Source organism: Chlorocebus sabaeus, chromosome 22 (genome assembly GCF_047675955.1).
Source record: "Chlorocebus sabaeus isolate Y175 chromosome 22, mChlSab1.0.hap1, whole genome shotgun sequence".
Taxonomy (NCBI): domain Eukaryota; kingdom Metazoa; phylum Chordata; class Mammalia; order Primates; family Cercopithecidae; genus Chlorocebus; species Chlorocebus sabaeus.
The window spans coordinates 45,582,030-45,596,160 of NC_132925.1; the positions used below are offsets into that span (position 1 = coordinate 45,582,030).

Sequence of the window (14,131 nt, forward strand, 5' to 3'; positions counted from 1 at the left end):
GAATCTGTTTGCTGCCCTCCCAGGTGCCAGGGTTCTCCTCCTCCACGGCTCTCTTCATGCATCCCTGACCTGGGCTGCCCTGTCTTCTGGTCTCAAAGAATTACAACCTGCATCATCTAGGCTGAACTCCAGCCTCCTCAGGCTGCCCTCTACAACCCCAGTCTGCTCACAGGCAGGATGAGGGTGTGGACGGACCCAGCACTCACCTTGGCCGTCTCCTTCTTCTGAATCCCCTCATAGGTGGCTCCTTCCTCAGGCTGAGGGAGTCTGGGGGCTTTGCCTTCAGCGATCAGCCTCACGGCCTGCACCTGGGGAGACCGGTGGGCTGCTATCCCCAGCAGTAGGACCTTGCCTCCTTCCCAGCCCCAGGGCGTACATTGAGCCTGGACCCTTCCCAGACTGACCAGACTTGCCTGGCACACAGCAGGCACCCAAGAAACACCTGCCATATGAACAAGGGAGTCAGTGTGAACCTAACTTCTATTGCACAACAGACGCAGACTCGTCCTCTCTACCTGGCAAAGGTTTAGATTACATAGATCTTACATCTTCTGAGATCTTAGATTATATAAACCGTAAAGCCCTGCAGGTATAACACAGATACAAATGTCCGTGTTGCTGTCTAAGCCTTCTCTGCCTTGTAAGGACAGTGGGTCCTGAGCCCCATGGTGGGCTTGAAGGTGCAAGTTTGGAGGTGTGAGATGAAGCAGGAAATAGTTTCTCCGTGACAGGAAAGAGGAAGGTGGTGGGAAAGGAATCAGGGGAGAGAGAGAAGGAGAGCCAAGGAGCCTGGGCCCGCGTGAGCAAGAGCCTGCAGGAAGAGACGGGGAGGTGCCAAGAATGGGAAGTGACCGAGTGTCAGAGCATCTGAGGCAGGGCTGCCCGATGGAGCCCTCTGTGGTGATGGACGAATTCCAAGTCTGCATGGTCCGACATGGTGGCCAGGGGACTTGGAATGTGACTGAGACTGAGGAACTGAATTTTTCAGTATAATTCATTTTATGAATTTAATAGCTGCATGCTACCAGTGGCTGCCTTGGTGGACAGTGCAGCTCCAAGGAGTATTTGAGTTGCTTGCCGTGGGAAGCACAGGCAAGCCCCTTCTCTGTACCACTAAATCTCCAGCAAGTCTACTTTGTTAACTATTTTTGTGAGCTGGTCAGTCTGTGGGGAAGACAAGTTTAACACAACCGAAAAATAAAAGGCAATGGCCAGGAGCTGAGGATGAGGGGACGGTGGACGCTGCTGCTGTACTTCCTGCTGTGCCCAAACAGCAAGGGCTCCCCAGGGCCTCCGTCCCTCCTGCCCCATGCCTGGACAGCACCTCTGCCTCTGGCTGTCCCTGTCAGCCCACCCTCGGGCAGGGGCCAGCAGCCTTCACATATGATCTTCATCTGTGGGCTCAGGCCCATGGCCTGCTACCCTGCCTCTCAGCAGTGCCAGCTGCCCATGTGACTGAGCCGCACTGCGGCTCAGGCCATGCGACCACAGGTCAAAGCCTTCCCAGCTCTTCTGAGCAGGAAGCATGTGACTGAGGCAGCCTATCAGAGCACTCCATTACCCCAGCTGGTGATTGGCTCTTGAGGATCACATGACCCCCAAAACCAGCCAATCAGAATCTCCCCTGATTTGTGATTGATGAATTCTAGGAGAAAAAGTGAAGTGTTTCTCTTTTCTTGGAATCAAGAATTAGAGTCCTTGAGCTACAGTGGCTATGTTTCCTCTAATTCAGGGCAGCCTAACTGAGAATGAAGCTAATCACACAGAGAAAAGCAGAATCAACGAGTGAAGGAGAGAGAAATAGAAACTTAATGACGTCATAGCTGAAGTTCCTGGATTCAGCAGGACGTGACCCAGTCCCTGCCTTTAGCCTTGTCTATTAAAAGGGCCCCAAAATGCCCCCTTTTTGCCAAACGCTTTTTGAGTTGGGGTCTGTCCGTTGTGAGCAAGAGTCCCTCCTAATACAATACACTGTTTGTCCTAATTCTGCCCCTAAAACCTTGAAGTGAGAGCTCTCTCCCTCCAGAATCCTGAATTTGGGGAACAGATTCCTGGCCTCCAGGAGCGGTGGGCTGGGTCTAGGGAGGGTGCTTGAGTGTGCGTCCGGGTAGGCAGGGCGCGGCCGGCTCCAGGCCCTCACCATCCCTTTGATGCCTTCCGGGAAGAGGAAGCGGTTGTACAGCGTGCTCACGGTGTCGTCTGGGAGCACCTCACACTCCTTCTGCAGCAGAAGGTCCCCGGTGTCCAGACCATCGTCCGCCCAGAAGATGGAAAAGCCCCCTTTCTTATCTCCATGAATGAGGGTCCTAGGAAGCAGAAGAGTGAAACTCGGAGTCTGCGACAAAGGGCCATGGAGGACGCCCTGGGTGCAGGCCCGTGGGCCTGCCACCCTCCAGGAGGCCCTCTCTTCCCAGGGGTAGCACTGACACCGGCTCCGGCGGGAAACAGAAGAAGGAAAACAGCATGTATTGATAAGAACTATGGGCCAGGAATTGTGCTAAAAGCCCTATATGCCTTATGTAACTGAGTCCTCACAGCAGGGATAACAGGTATACTCGGTTTACAGATAGGGAAACTAAGGTCCAGAAAAGTGAAGTCACACCAACAAAGATCAAAGAGCCTGACTCCCAACAGACCAGTCTGACTATGAATCCACTCTTTTCTCAACTGAAATGTTTTCCCTCTTTGACCACCCATCTGCCTTGTCACCCCCTTTGTTGTCTTCTTGGGAATTCTGTCACGTCTGACTACCTTGGGGAGGCCCTCCTTTGCTCCACGTTTATCTCTTTCTACATAGTGTGCTGCCCAGAGCAGCGGTAGTGGAAGTTAGAGTAGGACCCCCAGTCCACTGCCTGGGCTGGCGCCTTGGACCCTGCGCCTCCTGGTGCCCTCTCTGTCCCAGCTGGGGGATGGGAACACTGACAGTGCCAGTTTCTCAGATAACTGTGGGAGTGCAGAGTGCTCAGCAACACCTGCTCCCAGAGCCTTCTGTCATTGATAACGTTGCACAGCCTGTTCTGTGACTGACAGCTGGCAACCACAGGACAAGCACCTGCACGATGCCCTCTCTGCATCCCTAAAAATGCTTTGGGCTAATGGAAAGAGACAAGTCAGACTGATGGAGGGACATGTATAGGGATGGCCCCACGTGTTTTTGCCCCATCTCACCAGTTGATGGCCGAGGCCCCTCGGTGTCTAGGGAGCAGTGATGGGTGATAGATGATGGAGCCATGCCGGGGGGCATTGATTATCTCCATGGGGATGAACTGGCTGCAGAAGGGCAGGACGTTGAGCTCGGCCCCCAAAGCCTGGTATTTTGCCACCACTTCAGGCAAAGCCTGTCCTTTTGCGCGCCACCGGGAGAATTTGAATACCGGCACTCCATCCTTCTCGGCTTCCAGACCTGTGGGATGGTGGATAAGAAACTGGACCCTCTCTATCACCCACCCACATGTGGCCAACTCTGCCTTCCCAGCAGAGCAGCCCATGGGCCTTCTCTCCATGCCACCCCTCACCCCCAGCCAGTCTCCACTGGGCAACACAGACAGACGCACCAGCCAAGCATGAGGCTCTGGGGACCGCCCTGCCTGCTCTGACTTCTGCTGAACTCCAGGACCTCTGAGTGCCTCCCTCTTCCAGACCCCAGCTGGCTGACCTCTGCCCTCGCTCCTCTCCTGAGGCCTTGTCATCCCCATCACTGAGTTACTGTCTTATGGTCCCCTCTACTGCTCTCTCTGTGATGGGGACTGCCCCCCTGCAGATGGCATTTCTGCTTTGTCAGCTGTTCCCTGATGAAGGAATAAGGGGAAGAAGGATAACAAGGGCATCCTCACTCCTTTCTGTTCAGTGGGTTCCTGTCCGGTGAGCCTCCCCCAGCCCAGCTTCTTCATCCCAGCCACAGTTGTTCCTTCCCAGAGCAATGGCTAAATCAGTTTTTCCATCATCTGTATAACTAGCCTCAGTATGCACACACCCCACACCCCACCCCGGGCCCAGATACAGCCTATAGGGCCCCTCCTCTGCCCCATCACCAGCACACCTCCTCACAGGCCTGGATTACAGGCCCAAGCTCCCAAGTTTTTGTAGTTAAAGCTTCCTCCTTTCTCTTAGCCTTAGAGTGGGCAGCTGCTTCCTGCAGTCACTGTCCCTGATAACTTCGGGCTCTCTGCCTTCCACTCTTCAATACCCAAGGAACACTTCTTTGTATTCAGTTCTCTGTTAGAGCCTCTGGTGTGATGTTTGGGCCCTGATGGGACTGGCCCTCCTCTCCGGCCTCATCTGTCACTCTGTCCTGGTGTCTGGTGGTTTTGAGAGAGGGTGGGATGTGATGTCAGCAGATTGGACTGCACTTGCAAAAGCTGTCCAACAGTGACTAATGAAATACTGCTGCAGGACATCTGAGATCAAGGTCAAGTAGGAGTCCCAGCCAGGTCTGGTCTGGGTCCAGGGTCAGCAGCTGGGATCAGTGGTCACTTAGTGGCTGGGTGTAAGGTCCAGGCTGTGGTGGGGTCAGGGTGTGTCATGGGTCACCGGTGGTCAGGTCCAAGACTGAACCCTGGCTGGCATCGAGTGTTGGGTGTTGGAGCTGATTTTAGGGCCAGGCTGCAACTTCCCCATTGAGGGAGGCTGGCTGTTCCTTAAGAAACCACACCTCTGTGCCTGGCCAGACCTACAAGCCCCCTTTCCTAATCCTGGCCTTCTATCCTTAAGCCCTGCCCCACAGTCTGTCTCCATCAGGCCTGAGAAGGACCAGTCAGTGTTCCTAGAGGGTCTGTTCATCCAAGCTGAGGCCCCTGCATCCTGTCTGCTGAGGTTCCCAGCTCAAAGGCAGTGGCCCAGACCCGTGATTCTCAAACTGTGCTTCTCCTAGTACCAGAGACACCAGTATCTCCCAGGAACTTGTCCCAGGTTAAAAATTTCACCTAATTCTGACTTTTCCACCTCATTCTGAATCAGAAACTCCCAGGGTGGGCTCAGTACTCTCTGTGGTTTTGTTCATTTCTTTAAAAAATTTCTTTAAAAAAATTAAAATGCCAGGGGAGAGTGCAAATGCAGTTCCCCATTACCACACATCACGCAGTCAAGTTTCCCACATTTGGGGAAATTGCAGGGATCAGCACATCCAGAGTACAATGGAGAAGCCTCACCCTGGGAAAACCGCCTTTGTGATCATGGTCTGTCCTCTGCCAGGTAAGCAGAGCACTGTGTGTTTTGACGGCAGCCCCAGCAATGGTGATGCCGCGCATGCCCACCTTTCAGAACATGGACCCCCAGTTCAGAACATGGAACCCTTCCCAAGCATGGGTGCTGGGTCAGAGAAGCTCTGTGTGGGACCTGGGACCAGGCTGGGCTTCTCTACAGCCCTTCTCCAGGACCCTAAAGCCACCCCATGATCAGGTGGGGAGGGCATCTTCACTTTATTCCAGAAAAGCCCAGCAGCCTGTTGGCACTGGAGCAGGATTCAAGGTAGACCACTTACCCAGCCAGAGCACAGGCCCTGCAGACTTCTGCTCCTAACCTCCCACCCACTGCTTCCCCTCTGCCTGGACGGGCAGGCCGCCCTCCATCGGCTTCCCTGCTCCGTTGGCTCACTCACCCAGGGGGTCGGCCTTCCCATCCTTGTCTGGAACAGTGAACACACCCACCACTTCGTGGCCCTCCTTCCTCAGGTGGCCGTAAACTTCCTGACCAAACAGGCTCTGTCCAATCACTGCAATCTTCATGGTAGCAGGAGGGTTGGAAGGAGCTGGGGAAGGAATAAAGCAGCAATTAGACAGAGATTGCTGGTCTCAGAGAAGCCAGCCCTGGTTCAAGACGGGGCAGTTCATGGCACCTGATCTGCTCTACACCAATCCCCTCTGTGGTTCTGTGGGTGGCAGGCCACTGAGGAGAGACTGCCACTGTAAGAGAGACCAGATGAAACATGTACACATGACCCAGTGGATCCCTAATGTCAGAATATTCAGTGCCACAGCGGGTGAGCTGGATATGGATTGTAGAATTAGGGGATTCCCTTTTGAAACCTTCCAAACTGGCATGGAATGTTGGGTGTCAAGATGTTTGAGATATATTTGAGCATATTCCAGTAACTAACCAGTTCTATGTCCTTGGTCAAGTCACCTTGGTAAAGTCACACTTGTTCATGAGAAAGATGCCACATCTCTCAAATGGCTTTCAGTCTACAAATTAGGCTTATTCCTCTGAGCCAGGAGCCACAAAAGGAGCAAGAGGAGTCCCTGCCGAAGGGGCTGTCCAACTGAGCTGTAACAGAAAAGGGGCCTGGGTGGGTAGGCCTGAGGATGAAGGTGGTGAAAAGTGGAACAGGGTTCCACTAAGGAAGATGTGTGGAATGAAGCCTAGTTAATCATGCATATTCTCCAAAGATTGGTCATTCATTCACCTCACGCATATCTGTAAAACCTAAACTACTATTCACTTAATACATTTCTTTAACTTGTCCATTTGCCAAAATAAGTTTTTTTGGGAAAATTTTATTAAAGTAATGTATATTTCATACATACATAAAGTACACAAATCATAGATGTGTAGCTCAATGAATTTCACAAACTGAACACACCACTGTCATCACCACCAGAAAGAGAAAAACTCCAGGAGCCCCTTGAGCCTCTTCTAGTCACTACACTCACCAAGAATGATGGGACTTCTAACAGCATCAAATGGTTTTGCCTGATATATGTATATATATCCCCTTTATATGTATTCGTCTTACATAAATGGAATCATACAGTGTTTTGCAGATTTTCTCCCTCAACATTATCTTTGTGGTTGCATGTAGTCGTAGTGAGTTTATTCTCATTGCTGCAGAAGTGGATGACCTGCAGTTCGTTTATTCATTCTACTGTTAAAGGAATTGGGGTAGTTACCAGTTTGAAGGTATTACAAATAGGATGCTACAAAGATTCTTGCATATGGTCTTCATGGTACATATGTACACATCTCTGTCAGGTATGTACTTAGGGAGGAATTCCTGGGTCATAGGTGTGAAAATTTCCAGCTTTAACAGATGCTGCCAGTTTTCCATAGTGGTTGTACCAGTTTCCACTTCCATGTGCTCTCCATCTTGGTTTGTGTCTTCATTTTAGCTCTTTTCCTAACATAAAATACAACTGTCTCATTGGGGTTTAATTTGCAATTCCCTGATAACCAATGAAGTTGATTGCCTTTTCCTATGTTTCTTGGCCATTGGTATATCCTTTTGTGGGAATCAGCTCTTCAAATCTTTTGTCTGTGTGGTTTTATTCTTATTGAAAGGGAGTTTTTTTGTTTTGTTTTTGAATCATCTAGATTATGAGTTCTTTGTCAGATGTGTGTATGGAAAATATCATCTCTAATTCTGTGGTTTGACTTTTTCATCCTCGTATGATGTCTTTTGATGAATAGACATTCTTAAACTTAATATAGTACATTTTATCAAACATTTCCTTTGTGTTTAGTGGTTCTTGTATTCTATTTAAAAAATCTTTGCCTACTCCAAGTTCATGAAGATGTTCTCCTTGTTGTTCAAGATCTTTATTGTTTTGCCTTTTACATAAGATGTGCAATCCCTCTGGAACTGATTTTTTCATACAATGTAAGGTAGAAGTCCAGAATTTTTTTTCCATATGGATATAAAATTTACCCAGCACTAGTTACTGAAAAGAAGTTTCTTCATTGAAAAGGATCATACATGTATACATCTATCTTTGAACCTTTGGTCAGTTTGTCTATCTTTGCATTTAGTATAGCTTAAAAATGTCTTTTGTTGTCATGGTGAAGATACGTAACCTAAAGTTTTATTGTAGCTGACCTACCTAGTAGTTGTGAAGTGGTATTTCATTGTGGTTTTGATTTGTATTTTGCTATTGAATCATGATGTTAAACATCTTTCAATGTGCTTTTGGCCATTTGTATACCTTCTTTGGAGAAATGTTTATTTGAGTTCTTTGACCCATTTTAAAAATTGGTTTGTTTGTCTTTTTTGTTGCTAGCATGTAGAAATACAATTGATTTTGTACATTGACGTTGTATTAACCAGCACCTTAATTGCTTCATGTATAAATTTTCATACTGTGTAGATTCTTTGTGGTTTTCTAAGTATATAATCATGTTATGATGTTGGTTTTATTTCTTTGTTTCCAATCCTGAAGTCTTTCATTTCATTTACTTCCTTATTGCACTTGCCAATATTGAATACAGATGGTGATAGTAGTTCTTGTCTCATTCCTGTGACCTTGGGAAGAAACCATTCAATATTTGATCATTGGTTAGCTTTGGGAAATTTTGGTAGATAGACTAGCATATTATGAAAGTTGTCTTATTAATATATTTCTGGTTGCCAATCATGACAAGGAGTTGACTTTTACCAAATGTTCTTCCTGTAGGTCATGAGATTTTTATTTTATTGTGGTGGATCATAATGATTGATTTTTAAATGTTAAGCCACCTTTGCATTCTTGGAATGAATACCACTTGATCATGATATATTACCTTTTTATATATCTTTAAATTTGAAGAGCTGGTATTTTGTTTGTTTTTTAATCTACGTTTGTAAGAAATATTGACGTGAACCAGTCCCAGTGGCTCATGACTGCAACCCCAGCACATTAGGAGGCTGATGTGGGCAGATTGCTAGAGGCCAGGAGTTCAAGACCAGCCTGGGCAACATAGTGAGACCCCAATCTCTACAAAAACTACAGAAAAAAAATAGCTGGACATGGTAGTGCATGCCTGTAGTCCCAGCTACTTGGGAGGCTGAGGCAGGAGAATCACTTGAGTCTGGGAGGTCGAGGCTGGAGTGAGCTGAGACCCCACACTGCACTCCAGCCTGGGCAACAGAGTGAGACTATGTCTCAAATAAAATAAAATAAAATAAAATAAAATAAAATAAAATAAAATAAAATAAAAAAAGGCAAGGTGGGGCGGGGCGGGGCGGGGCAGGGTGAGGCAAAAAGAAAAGAAAAGAAAAGAAGAAAAGAAATATTGATGTGTCAAATACTTCCTTGTAACAAATGTGCTATTCAGGTTTTGGTGTAGTTTTCTCTTTCTTTCAACTTTTATTTTAGAAACAGGGGGTGGAGGTGCAGGTGCAGGTTTGATATATGAATATATGGCACCCAGGTAGCAAGCACAGTACCCAACGGAGTTTTTTCAACCCATTTCCCTACCTCCTCTACCGGTCTGCAGTGTCTGTTGTTCCCATTTTATGTGCATGAGTGTTCAATGTTGAGCTCCCACTTGTAAGTGAGAACATGCAGTATCTGGTTTTCTGTTTCTGCCTTAATTCACTTAGGATTACGGCCTCTAGTCCACCCATGTTGCTGCAAAAGACATGCTTTCACTCTTTTTTTATGGTTGTGTAATTATTCCATGGTGTATATGTACCACATTTTATTTATCCAATCCACCATTGCTGGGCACCTAAGTTGATTCCCTGTCACTGCTGTTGTGAATAGTCCAACAACAAACGTACGAGTGCATGTGCTTTTTTCATATAATGATCTATTTTCCTCCGGGTATATACCCAGTAATAGGATTTCTGGGATGGATGGTAGTTCTAAGTTCTTTAAGAAATCCCTAAACTTTTCTTTAAGAAACTTCCACAGTGGCTGAACTAATTTACATTCCCACTAACAGTGTATAAGCGTTCTGTTTTCTCTATAGCCTCACCAGCACTGTTGTTCATTGACTTTTTAGTAATAGCCATTCTGACCAGTGTAAGATGGTATCTCATTGTGATTTTGATTTGCATTTCTCTAATGATTAGTGATGAGGAACATTTTAATATTTTTGTTGGCTGCTTATATATCTTTTTTTGGGAAGTGGCTGCTCATGTCCTTTGCCTATTTTTTAATGGGGTTATTTGTTTTTTGCTTGTGGATTTGTTTAAGATTCTTATACATTCTGGATATTAGACCTTTGCCTGATGCGTAGTTTGCAAATATTTTCTCCCATTCTGTAGACTGTCTACTCTATTGATAGTTCTTTTGCTGTACAGAAGCTCTGTAGTTTAATTAGGTCTCACTTGTCAATCTTTGTTTTTGGTGCAATTGCTTTTGGGGACTTAGCCAAAAATTCTTTGCCAAGGCTGATGTCAAGAAGGGTATTTCCTAGGTTTTCTTCTAGGATTTTTATAGTTTGAGGTCTTACATTTAAACCTTTAATCCATCTTGAGTTAATTTTAGTATATGGCAAAAGAGTCCAGTTTCATTCTTCTGCATATGGCCAGCCAGCTATCCCAGCATCATTTATTGACTAGGGAATCCTTTCCCTGTTGCTTGTTTTTGTGGGCCTTGTCAAAGATCAGTTGGTTGTAAGTGTGTGGCTTTATTTTGGAGTTTTCTATTCTGTTCCATTGGTCTATGTGTCTGTTTTTGTACCAGTATCATGCTGTTATGGTTACTATGACCTGATAAAATAGTTTGAAGTCAGGGCGTGTGATGCCTCCAGCTTTCTTATTTTTCCTTAGGATTGCTTTGGCTATTCAGGCTTTTTATTGATTCCATGTGAATTTTAGAATAGTTTTTTCTAATTCTGTGAAGAACGATATTGGTAGTTTCATATGAATAGCATTGAATCTGTAAATTGCCTCAGACTTTATGGACATTTTAACAATATTGAATCTTCCAATCAATAAGCATGGAATGTTTTTCCATTTATTTGTGTAATCTCTGATTTCTTTCAGCAGTGTTTTGTAGTTCTCCCTGTAAATATCTTTCACCTCCTCAATTGGCTGTATTCATAGGTATTTCACTTTATTTGTGACTACTGTAAATGGGATTGTGTACCTTGATTTGATTCTCAGCCTGGACATTATTGGTGTACAGAAATGCTACTGATTTTTGTACTTGATTTTGTATCCTGAAGTCTTACTAAAATAGTTTATCAGTTCTACCAGCCTTTTGGTGGAGTCTTTAAGCTTTTCTAGGTTTAGAATGATATTGTTGGTGAAGAGTTAGTTTGACTTCTTCTTTTCCTATTTGGATGCCTTTTATCTATTCCTCTTGCCTGATTGCTCTGGCTAGGACTTCCAGTATTATGTTGAATGTGAGTGGTGAGAGTGGGCATCCTTGTCTTGTTCTAATTCTTAGGGGAATGGTTCCAGCTTTTGCCTGTTCAGCATGATATTGGTTTTGGGTTTGTCATAGATGACTCTTATTATTTTGAGGTATGTTCCTTTGATGCCTCATCTGTTGAGGATTTTTATCATGAAGAGATGCTGGATTTTCTCCAAAGCTTTTTCTGTATCTATTGAGATGATCATATAGTTTTTGCTTTTAATTCTGTTTATGTGGCAAATCACATTTATTGATTTGTGTATGTTAAATCAGCCTTGCATCCCAAGAATAAAGCCCACTTAAGCATAGTATATTAACTTTTTTTTTTAAAATTTATTTATTATTATTAAACTTCAAGTTGTAGGGTACATGTGCACAACGTGCAGGTTTGCTACATATGTATACTTGTGCCATGTTGGTGTGCTGCACCCATCAACTCGTCATTTACATCAGGTATAACTCCCAATGCAATCCCTCCCCCCTCCCCCCTCCCCATGATAGGCCCCGGTGTGTGATGTTCCCCTTCCCGAGTCCAAGTGATCTCATTGTTCAGTTCCCGCCTATGAGTGAGAACATGCGGTGTTTCGTTTTCTGTTCTTGTGATAGTTTGCTGAGAATGATGGTTTCCAGCTGCATCCATGTCCCTACAAAGGACACAAACTCATCCTTTTTTATGGCTGCATAGTATTCCATGGTGTATATGTGCCACATTTTCTTAATCCAATCTGTCACTGATGGACATTTGGGTTGATTCCAAGTCTTTGCTATTGTGAATAGTGCCGCAATAAACATACGTGTGCATGTGTCTTTATAGCAGCATAATTTATAATCCTTTGGGTATATACCTAGTAATGGGATGGCTGGGTCATATGGTACATCTAGTTCTAGATCCTTGAGGAATCGCCATACTGTTTTCCATAATGGTTGAACTAGTTTACAATCCCACCAACAGTGTAAAAGTGTTCCTATTTCTCCACATCCTCTCCAGCACCTGTTGTTTCCTGACTTTTTAATGATCGCCATTCTAACGGGTGTGAGATGGTATCTCATTGTGGTTTTGATTTGCATTTCTCTGATGACCAGTGATGATGAGCATTTTTTCATGTGTCTGTTGGCTGTATGAATGTCTTCTTTTGAGAAATGTCTGTTCATATCCTTTGCCCACTTTTTGATGGGGTTGTTTGTTTTTTTCTTATAAATTTGTTTGAGTTCTTTGTAGGTTCTGGATATTAGCCCTTTGTCAGATGAGTAGATTGCAAAAATTTTCTCCCATTCTGTAGGTTGCCTGTTCACTCTGATGGTAGTTTCTTTTGCTGTGCAGAAGCTCTTTAGTTTAATGAGATCCCATTTGTCAATTTTGGCTTTTGCTGCCGTTGCTTTTGGTGTTTTAGACATGAAGTCTTTGCCCATGCCTATGTCCTGAATGGTACTACCTAGGTTTTCCTCTAGGATTTTTATGGTATTAGGTCTAACATTTAAGTCTCTAATCCATCTTGAATTAATTTTCGTATAAGGAGTAAGGAAAGGATCCAGTTTCAGCTTTCTACTTATGGCTAGCCAATTTTCCCAGCACCATTTATTAAATAGGGAATCCTTTCCCCATTTCTTGTTTCTCTCAGGTTTGTCAAAGATCAGATGGCTGTAGATGTGTGGTATTATTTCTGAGGACTCTGTTCTGTTCTATTGGTCTATATCTCTGTTTTGGTACCAGTACCATGCTGTTTTGGTTACTGTAGCCTTGTAGTATAGTTTGAAGTCAGGTAGCGTGATGCCTCCAGCTTTGTTCTTTTGACTTAGGATTGTCTTGGAGATGCGGGCTCTTTTTTGGTTCCATATGAACTTTAAAGCAGTTTTTTCCAATTCTGTGAAGAAGCTCATTGGTAGCTTGATGGGGATGGCATTGAATCTATAAATTACCTTGGACAGTATGGCCATTTTCACGATATTGATTCTTCCTATCCATGAGCATGGTATGTTCTTCCATTTGTTTGTGTCCTCTTTTATTTCACTGAGCAGTGGTTTGTAGTTCTCCTTGAAGAGGTCCTTTACATCCCTTGTAAGTTGGATTCCTAGGTATTTTATTCTCTTTGAAGCAATTGTGAATGGAAGTTCATTCCTGATTTGGCTCTCTGTTTGACTGTCACTGGTGTATAAGAATGCTTGTGATTTTTGCACATTAATTTTGTATCCTGAGACTTTGCTGAAGTTGCTTATCAGCTTAAGGAGATTTTGGGCTGAGACAATGAGGTTTTCTAAATATACAATCATGTCGTCTGCAAACAGGGACAATTTGACTTCTTCTTTTCCTAACTGAATCCCCTTGATTTCTTTCTCTTGCCTGATTGCCCTAGCCAGAACTTCCAACACTATGTTGAATAGGAGTGGTGAGAGAGGGCATCCCTGTCTTGTGCCAGTTTTCAAAGGGAATTTTTCCAGTTTTTGCCCATTCAGTATGATATTGGCTGTGGGTTTGTCATAAATAGCTCTTATTATTTTGAGGTACGTTCCATCAATACCAAATTTATTGAGCGTTTTTAGCATGAAGCGCTGTTGAATTTTGTCAAAAGCCTTTTCTGCATCTATTGAGATAATCATGTGGTTCTTGTCTTTGGTTCTGTTTATATGCTGGATTATGTTTATTGATTTGCGAATGTTGAACCAGCCTTGCATCCCAGGGATGAAGCCCACTTGATCATGGTGGATAAGCTTTTTGATGTGTTGCTGAATCCGGTTTGCCAGTATTTTATTGAGGATTTTTGCATCGATGTTCATCAGGGATATTGGTCTAAAATTCTCTTTTTTTGTTGTGTCTCTGCCAGGCTTTGGTATCAGGATGATGTTGGCCTCATAAAATGAGTTAGGGAGGATTCCCTCTTTTTCTATTGATTGGAATAGTTTCAGAAGGAATGGTACCAGCTCCTCCTTGTACCTCTGGTAGAATTCAGCTGTGAATCCATCTGGTCCTGGACTTTTTTTGGTTGGTAGGCTATTAATTATTGCCTCAATTTCAGAGCCTACTATTGGTCTATTCAGGGATTCAACTTCTTCCTGGTTTAGTCTTGGAAGAGTGTAAGTGT

At 44.6% G+C, this 14,131-nt stretch overlaps 1 protein-coding gene and 1 non-coding gene across 2 annotated transcripts in view; both read right to left on the bottom strand.

The window, feature by feature from the left end:
• ALDH1L1 (aldehyde dehydrogenase 1 family member L1) overlaps window positions 1–14,131 on the bottom strand; it is an 84,855-nt gene that overhangs the window by 49,562 nt on the left and 21,162 nt on the right. Inside the window, exons 2-5 of the mRNA XM_007985522.3 lie at window positions 5,597–5,746; window positions 3,169–3,403; window positions 2,141–2,306; window positions 207–308 (exon numbers count right to left, since the gene is read on the bottom strand). Coding sequence (XP_007983713.2) covers window positions 207–308; window positions 2,141–2,306; window positions 3,169–3,403; window positions 5,597–5,723 — 630 coding nt within the window. The 5' untranslated portion in view covers window positions 5,724–5,746. The remainder of the gene's footprint in view (window positions 1–206; window positions 309–2,140; window positions 2,307–3,168; window positions 3,404–5,596; window positions 5,747–14,131) is intronic.
• On the bottom strand, window positions 5,035–5,198 carry LOC119626109 (U1 spliceosomal RNA). Its single transcript, XR_005242293.2, has one exon. It is a non-coding gene; the product is annotated as a U1 spliceosomal RNA (small nuclear RNA).